The 14,249-nt window shown below is 48.5% G+C and overlaps 1 protein-coding gene across 4 annotated transcripts in view; it reads left to right on the top strand.

Annotated features, from left to right (window-relative positions):
- The window catches only part of LOC308319006 (nuclear factor of activated T-cells, cytoplasmic 1-like), a 79,164-nt gene that overhangs the window by 45,549 nt on the left and 19,366 nt on the right, over positions 1 to 14,249 (top strand). For 3 of the 4 annotated variants that reach the window (XM_080768789.1, XM_080768790.1, XM_080768788.1), the window contains one exon: positions 8,514 to 9,182. The exons of the other annotated variant lie outside the window; for it this stretch is intronic. In XM_080768789.1, the coding sequence (XP_080624915.1) occupies positions 8,514 to 9,182 (669 nt within the window). The remainder of the gene's footprint in view (positions 1 to 8,513; positions 9,183 to 14,249) is intronic. 4 annotated transcript variants of the gene reach the window in all.

The following is a 14,249-nucleotide window of genomic DNA, read 5'->3' as shown; positions in this document are numbered from 1 at the left end:
GTGATTATTTGCCATAATCGTATTAGAAAAATACAATTTTCGTCCAAATACAATGAGATAGGTCAGGAGGTAGCTGGGTGCACGGGCCAAAAACGTGTGAGGACTGCTCACCATGTGTTCATTAAGTGATTCTGTTCATAATACCGTAATAATCCTGTCGGGTGACCGCCACCATGTCACGTGTTATCAAAAAATATCACTGTTTGGCTTTTTGCACGCCAAAAATCTGAGATCCCTGCCGCCACAAGTTCACCACGTCCCTCAGGGGTTTTGCAGCACCCTCAGTCCAATGCCCCACCTCACTTAACACCCACACTTCACCTTGGCCCGTGAGCGAGAGCAGAATATGTGAGAGGTGTTTATTTTGCAGCGGCGTTGCGTTCCCCAGCGATGAGGTGTACCTGCTGACTGACAGAGCCTCTGGGCACTGTTGATATTGAGAAGTCAATCCCTGTCGCCCTGGATCTCACACCGCACCTCACACGGCAACCCCGCCCCCCCCCCCCCCACCCCCACGCTCACTAACGCTGCATACGTGTGAACAGACAGACACGCGCGTACGCACGCGCACATCTGCCAGGGCCAACGCCTTGGCGCGTCTCCTTCGTGTAGCAACCTGATAAATCCAGGAATACCTCTGCATGCTCATCACGTGTGCCCCGTGTTCATGTTTACAGGCTCCTCGCGCGGGAATTCGGGGAATGTGCAGTCAAAGATTGGGAGAGTTGCTTCTTTTAGAGGGCCAGATTAACACAGCTGAGCTCCGCCGATAGGCGCAGGTGAAATGTCGGTAGAAATACCACAGAAATCCATTAGAAGGAAAACAAACAATTGTATCGTGTTTTCATTGCGATCTGTGTCTAATGGGCCTAATGTAGCAAAAGCATGCTCTGTGTTTTAAGTCTCGAGCTGCTAATAAGATGTGACACTCAGATTATGAACAGATGTATTTATGTCCAGAGGAGATAAGCAGTGATTCAGGCTGTTGGACGAACCTCTGAGGGAAAGTAAACACGGAGGCCCTATTTGGCGATGGCCGATTGCTATGATGGATTCAGAGTAACCGGGCCAGCACAGGACCGACCAACAGGCCATATATAGCAGCTCCATATACCAACATGACATACAGATGGGGAGAAGAGAAGAGAGAGAGAGCATGGGAGGCGCTTATCAGCCATAACTGCTTGTCCTCGAGTCATTTTCGCGGAGATAAACATGATTCCAATTAAAAGATGACTTGTTGTTCCCTCGCCGCCAAGCAAACCACATATGGGACCACACAAGTGGGGTCGATGTCTTTATGAAGCAGCATAATTATCGTACTAGTGTCACAGTCAAAGGGACCATGAATCATACAGTATTGAGTGCTATTTGGAGATTTACCACCCTTATAAACGTGTGGTTTTTCTATGCTAAGCATGTGTGCGTTTGTAAACTCTGTGTGTGTGTGTGTGTGTGTGTGTGTGTGTGTGTGTGTGTGTGTGTGTGTGTGTGTGTGTGTGTGTGTGCGTGCGTGCATGTGTGTGTGTGTGTGTGTGTGTGTGCGTGCGTGCGTGTGTACGTAGTTATTTACAGTATTACAATATAGGCTGGGCCTTGTTTAAACAGTCATAGTCATCTGATCTAAACATACAACGCGGGTGAAGGAGGTACTCTGTTATTCCTCACCCATATACATTAAAGGATGTCATCAGGGTAAATAGACAGTGAAAGGGAATGATGATGACTGTAATAGACTGCATGCTTTTGAATAGAACGGCGGGGAACAAGGAAAGCCTAGTGTGGCTGTTTGCTTTTGAGGGTTTTCACTGTGTAGTAAGTGTTTAAACATGCACAGAGAAACAGTCAACTTTGTGGCCAGGTATTGGGGGAAGAGAAGGGAGTTGGAAGGGTGCACGTACAAAGACACGCACAGTCAACCGCTTGTGCACACACGCACGCACACACACACACACACACACGCACACGCACACGCACACGCACACACACACACACACGCACCCACACACTACTTTCATCACTTCCTCCCTCGCCCTGTGAAAAGGGGGAGGGGGGCTTCCGGCACTCTGTATCTTAGTTGTGGTCACCGAAGCTGTTTAGAGAGAACATCTTTTTTCACGCTCTGCTGTCTGCTCATCTATAAAAGGCAAAACCCCGCACTTAAAATAGACAAACTTGCCTGCGCGGCGGAAGGTCGAGGCCAACAACTCGCCACAGATGCTAGTGAAAACAACCTTGTTTTTTCCATTCATGTCATGTGACCTTCTTGCTATTCTCTGTCAATAGTGCACGTCCTCTTTTTCCATTCATGTCATGTGACCTTCTTGCTATTCTCTGTCAATAGTGCACGTCCTCTGAAGAAGTACGAAAGTGTGTGTGTGTGTGTGTGTGTGTGTGTGTGTGTGTGTGTGTGTGTGTGTGTGTGTGTGTGTGTGTGTGTGTGTGTGTGTGTGTGTGTGTGTGTGTGTGTGTGTGTGTGTGTGTGTGTGTGTGTGTGTGTGTGTGTGTGTGGGCGTGCTGCCGTTGACAGTCCAGAGCTGCTGATTCTGAAACTCTCAAGCCTGATTTTATTCTCAGTTTTTATTTAATTTTTTATAGATTCATGGTTTTATTGGCAAAAATGCGTATAAGAACATATATTGCATTTAAGTGCATTTAAGTATAACGCAGGCATCTAACTGAACACCAAGAGGGCCGTTTTAGTTCTTCTCCCCCATTTCATGTACTGTAGGATCAGCAATTCTCCGAGAAGTCGGCATTGTTTTAGCCGTATAAACACGGTGTCTGATTTTTATCTCCCTCTTGGCCACGCCCCAGACTGGAGTTGTAGTCTATTATCATTATCAGATGTCTGCACTGGAAACACGGATTCTGATTTCAGACTAACCAAGTCGACGGATGGAGATAAGCTTGACTGACACATGTAACCCGTGTATGATATTGTACAGTCTCCTTTGTTCTGGCAGAACAATGCATTGTGAATTCCATCAGAAACAGGATTTAAACATGCACTAGCTTAGAAGTTAATTGGTCATTAGCACAAGTTTAAGCCTTGTCTTTCTCCACACAACGAATCCTTTATGAAATGATGACCTTTCCATCAGCAACCATCCTGTATTCATGATCCCGTGTGTCAGATTGAAATCGCTCTGAAAGTGTTTCGTTATGTCTCTGACATTATGCCGACAGCAGCAGTTTGCGGTTTGGTGTGATGTAGTTCCTAAGTAGCTGGTTCAGATATTGAGATGTACAGCACTAGCAGTGCTACAAGTGTCTTTGTCTGGCTATGTGTGAGCCTGGGTTTTCCACGCTCCCTTCCAATCATTATTACGTGACGTGTCGATCCCCCTTTTCTTCTCTTCAAATAGAGAAAACTGTGCTTTTTTTCTTCACAAACCACATTAAGCAAGAAAAAGGCCAAAACGTGCTGGCACTGACCGACGCTCGGGTGAGGAACTTCTCGGAATCCCTTTGTTTTCACAGGCCGTCCGGAGATTCCTCTGCAATATCGAGTTCTATTCTTAACGCAAACGGGTGCTGATTCCCCTCACCATTGGTTTTTGTGGTCTTGAGAAGTGGCAGGGGTGGAAAAAAAAAGAGAAAGAGAAACATGTTCCTTAGGCCCGACTGTGACACATGCAGGAAAAGTTAATGAACCACACATTGCTTGCTTGTTTTCTTTTTTCTTCCCCTCTCCAAACATTTGCACAGTCATGTCTCCCAAAGCTGCACTGGACTATGCTTGTTTCAGTCGTGTCTGTGTTTTTGGACGGTGTCAGACGCACCCACTCTGAGGCCCCGGCGTGTGCGGGGCGACCAGCCGTCAGACAGATTGCCTGCACAGTTGGACACGGTGCACTAGGCACCTGTGAGTTAATGAACTACCACCTGCCCCCTTTTAAATGTCAGCATAGCTCCACACTGCCGGAGCGGCACGGCATTGATGCCCCTCCTTCTCCAGTGCATCAATACCGTAACCACTTAAGCCTATATTACACGTTACAAAGTAGCAAGAATAGTAGATCTATACAAGCATAAGCTTGTAAATCAGATATTTCTGCTGTTTATTTGATTATTTTTAGAATATGGGTTTTTGAAAAATGGCACCTCGAAGTAGGCACGCCAGGTTGAAAGTGGTTCATTGGTCCTAATTGATCCAGAGAACAGTTGGTCATAAATCTAAATCACAACCGATCATCATTTGCCTGCAATCCTCCTTTGCGTGTGGCTGAAGATCACACTGAAAACCACAACGCTATGTAGACTCTGCTGTGCTCTCCTTTCCCGTCCAAACACACCAACGCAGATATATACACAGCGAAGGGCCAACCACACATACACAGAGACACAGCCATTGAGCCTCATGCCCGTGCAACCAACCCGCGCCAACCCACCCTGCCACACACACACACACACACACACACACCCCCACACACACACACACACACACACACACACACACAGCTCTGTCACACGACTGCCATTCCCCTCGGAGGAAACCAGTGCTCAATAAATACCCAGATCAGACCTGATCAGTTTAATACAAGCAGACAGAGGGGAAACTGCCAGAGACAGAGAGAAAAAACATGTGTGGAGCTTCAACTGTCTGTGGGCCATAACCCACAGGTTGGGAGGAAATAGAAGCCAGCTGGAGACGGGACTCACAGGGTGAATCTGCTTTCCCTTCTCACTCACACAACGTCTAGGGGAGACACGCAGATGGATTGTGCTGCAGGGGGAGGACCTCTCTTCATCTATCTAGCAGAACAGTGGCGTTGAGATCGGGAGAATGAGTGAGGGGAAAGAAATGGCAAATCATACGCAAGTGATTCAATTTTCCACGCTGATTACACCGTAAAAGCCTCCATTAATTTAACTCAGCGAGTGAACTAAATGTAACCAAAATGGACACGTGAGGTTCCATTTGTCCTCAATGAACACTGGGGGTTTTACTACTGTGTACAGTCATAGAGGCAAAGGCCAAGACTTCCAATTTACCATTCCTGGATTCCATAAATGCATAAAGCTGAACCTGCAGTTTCTATGGTAGAATACAAGCCAACGCAGAGGCGTGTATAGTTGAGCTGGGCGCATGTGTTTCTAGCCCAAGATTGTCTTGGCTTTTTTAGCACCCTCTGGCTGACATATTGGCAGACGCACAGACAAACAATGACAATAGGAGATTTGCACTTGTGCTTCACATGGCTCAACTAAGTAACTCAGTAGATCATGTGGCTTGTCGGTATCAACCAAGCAAGCATGGGGTCTATCCCCTTCACTATATGTGCTTCCCTGTGAGGTTGGGGCGACTGTGGCTCAGGAGGTAGAGCAGGTCGTCCAATGATCCATGGGTCGGCGGTTCGAATCCCGGCTCCTACTGTCTACATGTCGAAGTGTCCTTGGCCAAGACACTGAACCCCAAATTGCTCCCGATGTGCTGGTTGCAGTGGTTGGTACCTTGCATGGCTTCCACTGCAATCAGTTTATGAATGCGTGTGTGAATGGGTGAATGTAATGCACAATCTATGTAAAGCGCCTTGGATAAAGGCGCTATATAAATGCACCATTTACCACACCGCATGACCAGAATCTTACAAGTGCTCAACCGACTGATCATACTAAAACTCAGCTAATGAATGCATAAAGCTGCACTTATACTATTACAGCTGCTATTAGGATGCTTCTTTATGTAACCACTTGGATTTGAACAGGGTCTCCCATGTGGGAAAACAAACAAGGCAAAACCTGATGCTCTTGTGGATAAGAGGAAATAGCTCCTTTAGGTACTTGGGCACTTATTGAAAACAGGAACCATAATACGGTTCCTGTTCTCAAATGAATATCATTAATTTAGAATGAAGAGGATAATATGGTTCCTGTTTTCAAGAGGATATTACAATAGCTCTAAGACAAAATCTACATCGAGGAAGACATTTGAATTCTACAGTCATGAATACATTCAGATTAATTCCATGTCCCCCTCTTCCGTGGCATTGCGTTACGCTAACACTGCTTCCGGCTCTATCTTCAAACACGACAGCACTCCGCGTGCCATACGCGCCCCTCACACGACCTTCGTCTGTGCTCTGGCATCTATAGGCTTCTTTCACCACCTTCAATGTGCTTGCATATTTTTATTTACTTTATTTTCGCGAATATTACCCCCTATAGCATTGCACTGCTAATTCCATCTTCCGATTGGCTACGCCCGATCACGTGACACGTTGCAGTGCAATGCATGTTGGGGTTACAGGTGCATGATGGGAAGCCGGACTGCCATTACCTAATTGTATAGGTCACAGTTTTATTTATTTTTGTACCTTTTTTTTTTTTTTAACTTTTGTTTGGTGAGCAGGCACGCACACTTCTAGTACTGACTGTACTGTACAATGTCCAAGACCTCTGAAATTCAGAGAAGTGGTTCACCAATGCAACTCTCACTTAACTCAACCACGCTGCAGCACCGTGGCACTGTGCTGTCTTTTCACCACCAAGAGAAAAAAGAGAAACGACTAGGGAAGTGGCCGAGGAGAGGACGTGTGTGCCTGGCTTGTTATTTCCCAAGCTGGCGGGCGTATATAGGCCCCGCGAATCCTGGGACTGGCTCTGCATCAATGCTCCCTGTGACACTAGACCCGGTCCCTGGTCTCTGGATGCAGACAGGGCTGACGTAAACGTGCTCCCTGCTGGGTAATCACAGCACCTCAGCTTGGAGCCCCCGGAGGACAGGAGGTTGTGATAGTCATTGTCTCCTACCCGCAAAAATAACAAACCGCTGAGAAATGATGGCTTTTTCTTTTTCATCGTCCACACTAAAAGTTTATACACGTCATAAACTTTTGGACTTGGAAAGCAAAACTTTTATCTTTCAAAAGTCCTATTGTGTTCTTAGCACAAACACAAAGAATTAAACAAGCGTCTCATTCACATTGACATCTGCAGGCCTGTGAGTAAATGTCAGCTGAAGTGAATTTTGCCAAAAACACTTATGATTGGCATGAAACACTCACCACACCCATTAACACGTTTTAACAATGTGCAGAAATAGAAACAGTATGCGTATTGTGACTCAGAAGCCTTTGCTATCCATCTGGGTATCTTAATACTGCCCTATTAGCAGCGTCCTGGCACAGACAGAGCATGTGTACTCATACAATAACTCAACCAGTGTGCTGGTTTTAAACTGGTTTTCTTATAGAGAGGCCGGGCTTGTCCCCCTCTCCATCTCTCCAGACTCATACAGTAACACAACTGGCAAATAGTATAGGTTGAGTTGTGATCTATGTACATGATCTAAAGTAGCCGGGAGTGAGCCGTTATTGGCGTAGCAGCAGCAGCTGATCTGTGTAGTTCACTGTGATTTGTGGGGACCTAAGGATGGTCTACTTTTGTGGGGACATACATACATACTGTACACGCACTCACGCACGCACGTGGTCTTGATTACAAGCACGACTATATGCTCAATGTCAGCAGACTTGAGACAACAATCATGACTTGAGTCCTGACTTGGACACCTGTGTGTTGTGAGACATGCATGACATAGTTGTGACTTGACTGACTGAAGTGTTGAAAGCAACTTTAAATGTATCACTATCACAGGCCTATAGTTTAGCCCAATTGCTTTGCTCTGTCTTTGTTTGAGTGTCAAACTCAGGTTGAGGTATTAAGATGTACTCAAATCAGAACTAGACATGGAATAACTTGAGACTTGACTAGTACCAAAACACTTCAAACCAGCGCTGGTCAGTTCCGGACTGATCAGGAAGTGGCGCAGACAAACCGGGGAGTGGACCTGGAAGACAGGAGGCACAGTGATCAAGTGGGGTCACTGCACTCTCCTGCATTAGCCGAAGCCCGGAGCTTCTGTAACCGCAGGCGTAGCACTGCAGCCTCTTAAGGAGCTCGGCCTGCCTAATCAAAATCAAATCATCTCTTTTTCTCGCTCTTCCACCCGCCGTCACCCTCCTCTCTCTCTCCCTCTCTCTCCCTCTCTCTCTCTCCCTCTCTCTCCCTCTCTCTCTCTCTCTTTCTCTCGGTTCTGAGAGCAACAATTACTTTTAGAGCGTGGAGGAGACCTACGGGGTCCTTTGCTCCCGGAGCAGCAGCCCACTGCTTTAAAGCAGTCTTTTATAGGATATCAGAGCTGGAGGAAAGTCCAAAGAAAATAGTTTTTTTCATTATTAGAGCCAGCTGTGGCTTTCTGCACTGATGACTCATGCGTTTTTCTTTTCCCCTATTCTTTTGCATTTCAATTTTTTTCATGGTGTGGTAAGGGGGGGTGGGGGGGTTGGGGTGTATGGGGGTTACTGTATTGGGAGGCCTCAGCCAAATTGACACTGAGCCCATATTCACTGGTAGCTGTTTGTTTGGATTAAAGAGGGTATCCTAGCCACAATCGTCTCTTTTTACTCATGCTCTCGCACGTACTTATTGAGCCACGTGGATCTCCTGCACGTTTCTGATCTCCCCGTTTTCTCTCTCTTTTTCCTCTCTTCATCTCGTTTCCCCAGTGCCGATAATAAAGACAGAACCCAATGATGAGTATGACTCTCTGGGGACCCCTGTGCCGCCTGTGCATTCCACGCCCTACTTCAGTCAGCCCAGGCTCACTCCCATCATGCCCGTGGGGGACGCCGACACCTGCCTAGTCGGGGCCTACCCTTCCTGCCCGCCTCGCCACGGCGCCATGCCCGCCTCCTCCCCCAGCTCCAGCCCCACGCTGCACGACCTGTCCCCCGTGGCCTACAGCAAGTGCCTGTCCGGCAGCCCCACGCATGCGGCGCAACCCGGCTCCATGGCCGCCACCGTCCAGGAGAACCCTGGGCGCCCGAACCTGGCCCACCCGTCCTCCCCGGACCACAGCTCCTCGCTGGGGATGATCCACTCCCAGGGGAGCCCGCACCACCTCAACAGCCCGGGACCCCAGCATGGCTACCACCCCATCTATGCCAACAGCAGTCCGTCCTCCTCCCCTGTGTCCAACCCGTCCACTCCAGGTGGGGCAGCGGAGAGTCCCTTTGCCCAGGCCTACAGCCCTAGTCAGGCTCAGGCAGCGACCAACTCATCCCAGACCAGAGGGAGTCCCCCCAGCCTGCTCCCAGAGGACGACAGCCCCCCTGCTCCGGGCATAACCATCAAACGGGAGCGTCAGGAACTGGACCAGATGTACCTTGATGATGGTGAGTCACTAGAGATATGGAGTATCTGACCTGTTCACACTGACCATGGTTGTGGAATGTTCCACTAGCTAATGACTTGATCAGAATCGTGTTGTTTGTCTTTATGAAAATGGCTCTTTATGAGCTGTCTGTCTGTGCCAAAACATTCCATTTACGCAGGACACTGCATTCATTTAACACCTTTGGCTTATCTGCAAACCCCCATACATAACCGCACCCTGCTGCACCTCTCGCCAGCTTCCTGATGAAATTCTGCCTGCAGATTTACGTCAGATTTGTTTAATTTTAGATGCGGGCAGGATTTATTTTGCTTTTGCTCGGCCCCCCGGCTTACGTTGTCCGAGCGGCGGCTTAATTTTAAAAGCGGTAAATTGCCTTTATGGGGATTTTGAAACAATCTGTCAAAACATCACAGCGCGGAGGTCAGCCGGGGTGCAGCAGAACAAAAACAGTGGCACACGCGTACCGAACCAAACTGTTGACACAAGGACTAATGAAGGAAGCAAAACAATGGCTAGGGGTTTCCTGAGCCCAGCCACTCTTTTTTTCCCCCTCCTCCCCGTCGCTCTGGGAGGGATGTTGGGAGGCAGAAGGCAGAGGCTGTGTTTTCCTGTGTTCTCCCCATGGAGAACCTCCACCACGCAGGCTGTCGTCATCAGGGGAGACTGGGTTGGTGGGTGGCGATGCACCCACTCTTTATGAACTGCGTACCCCCCCCCCCCCCCCCCTCGCACTGTAATTGGCCCCCGACTCGGCGCAGGCGTATACGCCGGGAGGCTCCACTATAAGCGTTGTTATGATCTGTATGTGCGGAACGCATTGTTGGCGTTCATCCAGATGTGATAAAGTCCCCCCCCCCCCCCCACACCTGCATCCAAACAGGGAGAGAGAGAGAGACTGCATAGCGAGTCCCCGTTCAACTTGGGAACGTCACGTTTTCCTGTGCACCTTTTGTTTGCTCAACAAACAGGAATATTGTATTGTATCGTGTGCAAGTGTAAGTGTGTGTGCGTGTGTGTGCGTGTGTGCGTGCATGGATGTATGTGTGCTCACATTTAGCTTGGCTCAACCGCTCTGGGACTACATGGGGTGATAGGCATGAGGGGACCAGGGGAGTTGCAGGCTGTGGATCTGTAATTGAGTCGAATTGCAGTTGTCAGCTCGTATCTGTCAGTCCCAGTGATTCCCATTAGTCCTCACCTCATAAACGGACAATAGAGCGAGAGGGAGCTATGGCGTCTTGTCTGCTATCAGCTCTATAAAATGATCCGCATGCAACAACACTCTCAATATGGCGCTTTTCTTTGCAGGGTTTTGTCCCTTCACAGTTCACACGTACTAGCATAATTCCTTCGTCTGTTATAGGCAGCACTCCACTCAACGTTATTGTTTTTTTCTTTTTCATCTTTGGGTCGGGGGGTTTCTACAGTGAAACCAGAGGAGGGTGGTGTTATATCTTCTGGAAATGTGATTAGCAGCAGCAGCATTGTCATGCACGCATGTGATTCTTTCTCAACGTTTTCAATAGTTACGGCAGGCAAAAGAGCCTCGGGTTCAGTTTTAATCGGATGAGGCTGATATTCAAGCTTTATTTTGTGTTTTGTAATAGGGCTGTTAAAGGGTCCTTTTACATCGTAATAAGGTACAGTATCAAATATTCCAAATCTGCATCGTGGTTGCTTAAGGTGAAACCAAGTAACCTCGTTTTGACTTCCCCACCATACCATTCAACGTCACTTTAGCGACGTCCAATGCTCTCCGGCGCGGTGGCCAGATGTATTCAGCTGGTGATTACAGTTGCATTAGGGACGCCTAGGAATGTGTATCGATTGACCGAGGACACTGCAGGCGGCAGCCCTCTGTGAAACCTCAATGCACTGCCATGCTGCCTCCATTTATTGGCCGTGTGAGCATCTGTGGCGGCCTGCCGGACTCCTGGTAAGTGTGCGGTTGGTAACAGCATACTCCATAGGCATCTGCTCTTCCCAGGACAGGCCCCCATCGCGAACCCCTCAAATGAGCCCTAAGCTAAAATAAATAAGATGGGAAAGGCGGCTTGCAGGGCGTCCAGCTCCCCATCCACATGCATTAAGCGCCGTGCGTTAGCAAGCCGAGCGCTCCATTAGAGAGGGGAGGGGATGACCTCACCCCGGCAGGCAGTGATTTAACGCCAGCCGGGTAGCGCAGTGATCCTCCCCTGGAACCCACGGCCGGTGATTTGAGATCTGCAGGAGCACACTTGAGCTTCCCCCTGAGTGGAGCGCCTCCCACGCTCCAGCCGACGAGGACTCGGGCTCTCGGCAGCCAGAGGAAATGTCTCTCACTGGCCCGGTGCTCTCACGCGGCAGGCCTATGGCGTTAACGCAGCCCCCGAGAAATCACTCAAGCTATCAACGGTGAGCTACTGTACCGCGAGGACCTCCGTCAGTACGAAGGGAGTCGGAGGCATAAGCCCTTAACCCCGCGCGCACGCGCACGCGCAAGTCATAATCCGCTAAACTCCACCGGTTCCCTCTGCTGTGATATAGTAAACCGAGGATAACTACAGTGCGAGACAGACATGAGCCCTACGTCTTTAAGGTCTGCCCTCAGGCAATCTGGGAATCATCCAGGAGCTAAATTAGCACTCAAGATTGATGAATGATCAGCTGGCCACAGTGGGGTCTGCAGTGAGGTGTAATCAGGCTCTGTGGTACACCGAGCGTCCTCAACGCAGACAGCTGCTGGCTCGCTCTCCGGTCCATCTCACATCAGGAGAATGCAGGAAACAAACATGGAGCCGAGGGCACGCATCAGTGCAGTTCGGGGAAGGGAAGTCAAGACGTACGTTCATCAGTGGTGAACAAAGTACTCAACTCTAGTACTTGAGTCCTGTTGAAATATTCCTCAAGTAGCCTACTTTTAACTCAAGCAGCTACTTGCTGGGGTACTTTCTTTTTGCTGTATTGAAATGTAAAAAGAAAAAATATAGATAATCTACACGCTCATCGTGATGCGTTGTATATCTTCAATTTTCACTTTCAAAGGTGCAATATTTGTCTTGGAAATGTAGTTGAGTGAAAGTCATTAGTATCCTAAAATACAAATACTCAAGTAAGACATACGATACGAGATACAAAAATGATTTACTTTAGTGCTGTACTCAAGTAAATGTATACTTGGTTACTATGCACCACTGATAAAACCGACCCAGCATGACATTGAACTTGGCATATTGTGATGTGCGGGGAAGCTGTCATTAAACAGAAGTTTCTCCTGCTAAGACCTTTCAATCTTTAGCACTCCTCCACTCACTTTAAACCATGGTGATTCACTGTACATATGGCTTTGAGCACAACGGCATGCAAATGACATGAATAAATAAAAACCTCAAGAAAAAAAAACAATAGAGTTAGGCGTTTAGGCATTACTAATTAACTCGTAAGAAAATAATAATGACGTCACACTCGATCACACAAACTAAGGAGTTCAGTCGCGATGGTGACATCATACCTCCCTCTTGTCTGCATGTCACACATGTGGACATGCATGTGTTCATACGTGTGGATCCAGAGGCGCATATGTGCACATGTGCACGCACTGTTGATCTTGGCCTTGTTCACAGAGCATATTCAGAAGACTTTGGCACACATTGCGCTCCACAAAACCCTCCACTTGAGGCACTTTTCTGGGTGTTTATGAAGGTCTTTGTGTGTGTGTGTGTGTGTGTGTGTGTGCGTGTGCGTGCGTGCGTGCGTGCGTGTGCGTGCACGTGTGGCTAGGCGTTTGTTCCTGTGGGGCTGCTGCTGTGCGTCCTCTCTCATTAAGCCCCGGTGTGACGGGTGATATCATGAAGGCCAGCTGAATTCTATGCACAGGGAGAGAACTAAGGGCTAATCAGCCGGACAGATTTCTACCAGCTGGGCTCTCCTAAAACAGAGGGGTCCTTATTCACCCAACAAAAAAAATAAGAAAAACACGAGCGTCCCCTCCAAACAAGGTCTGCTGATTTCTGACGTTTTGGATTGCCTCACATTTTGAAGTGGGGCGGTCAGACTGTTTTTGTCGTTCAGGAATTCAGGAATGATACACAAGTTGTTTTCTTGTGACAAAACTCAAAACAGACTCCAGGCACGGGCCGTTTTCATCAGGCCTCCATCCCTTCCCCGCCTCCCGAGCCGCTCTCTCTCTCTCTCTCTCTCTCTCTCTCTCTCTGTCGTTCAGAGTTCCTTCCTTTTCCACAACAAGACGGCATTCTACTGTAGCATTTCTGAGGGTCTCCGTCCCGCTACCGTCCGTCCCCCCCCGTCCCCCCCTCGCTCGCAGGCAACTCCATGGCTTTTCTCATGGAAACTTTTACACATCCTGGCACGATGCCCAGACCCCAGGACTCCGCAAAACCACCTAATGATGATTGAGAGCGCGTCCGCACCGCTCTGAAAACATGCTGAGTCGCTAACATTGGAGTGTGCCGCGAGGCTCTGCTATCGGGTGGGGGAGGGGTAGGGGGGGGGGGGGGGGGGGGGGCATAAAGGAGGGGGTGTTCATTAAAGCCACGGTTCAAGTGTCTAATGGGACTCACTAAAAGTAGAGCTGCTTCTGTATGTGTGTGTGTGTGTGTGTGTGTGTGTGTGTGTGTGTGTGTGTGTGTGTGTGTGTGTGTGTGTGTGTGTGTGTGTGTGTGTGTGTGTGTGTGTGTGTGTGTGTGTGTGTGTGTGTGTGTGTGTGTGTGTGTGTGTGTGCGTGCGTGAGCACATCTTTATTATGCACGTGCTGCTTACTGTATGTGTCCGTTTGACGTGAGATATGGAGGTCCTGCAGAGAACCTCTGATGGGCCTTGTCGTTGGAGCCCGTGCTTTCACAACACTCACGCACCCCTGACCCTCTGGGCTGGTGGGATCACAGCCTCCTGCTAATAGTGGACGTTAGAGTGGGGATGTCTTTTTGTTTAAGTGCAGTTTCAAGAACCCATGTCTCCTCAAAGCCCTTATTGGTATCGACAGATACACAAGAAAAGGGGTGGTGGCTTTTCTATTATTTATGACTAAAAAAAAGAGGATGTGGATTATTTATTTTTAATTCCTTTT

The sequence above is a fragment of the Protomyctophum bolini genome, assembly GCF_963924005.1.
Source record: "Protomyctophum bolini genome assembly, chromosome: 7".
Taxonomy (NCBI): Eukaryota; Metazoa; Chordata; class Actinopteri; order Myctophiformes; family Myctophidae; genus Protomyctophum; species Protomyctophum bolini.
This window is presented reverse-complemented; position numbering and strand designations above follow the sequence as displayed.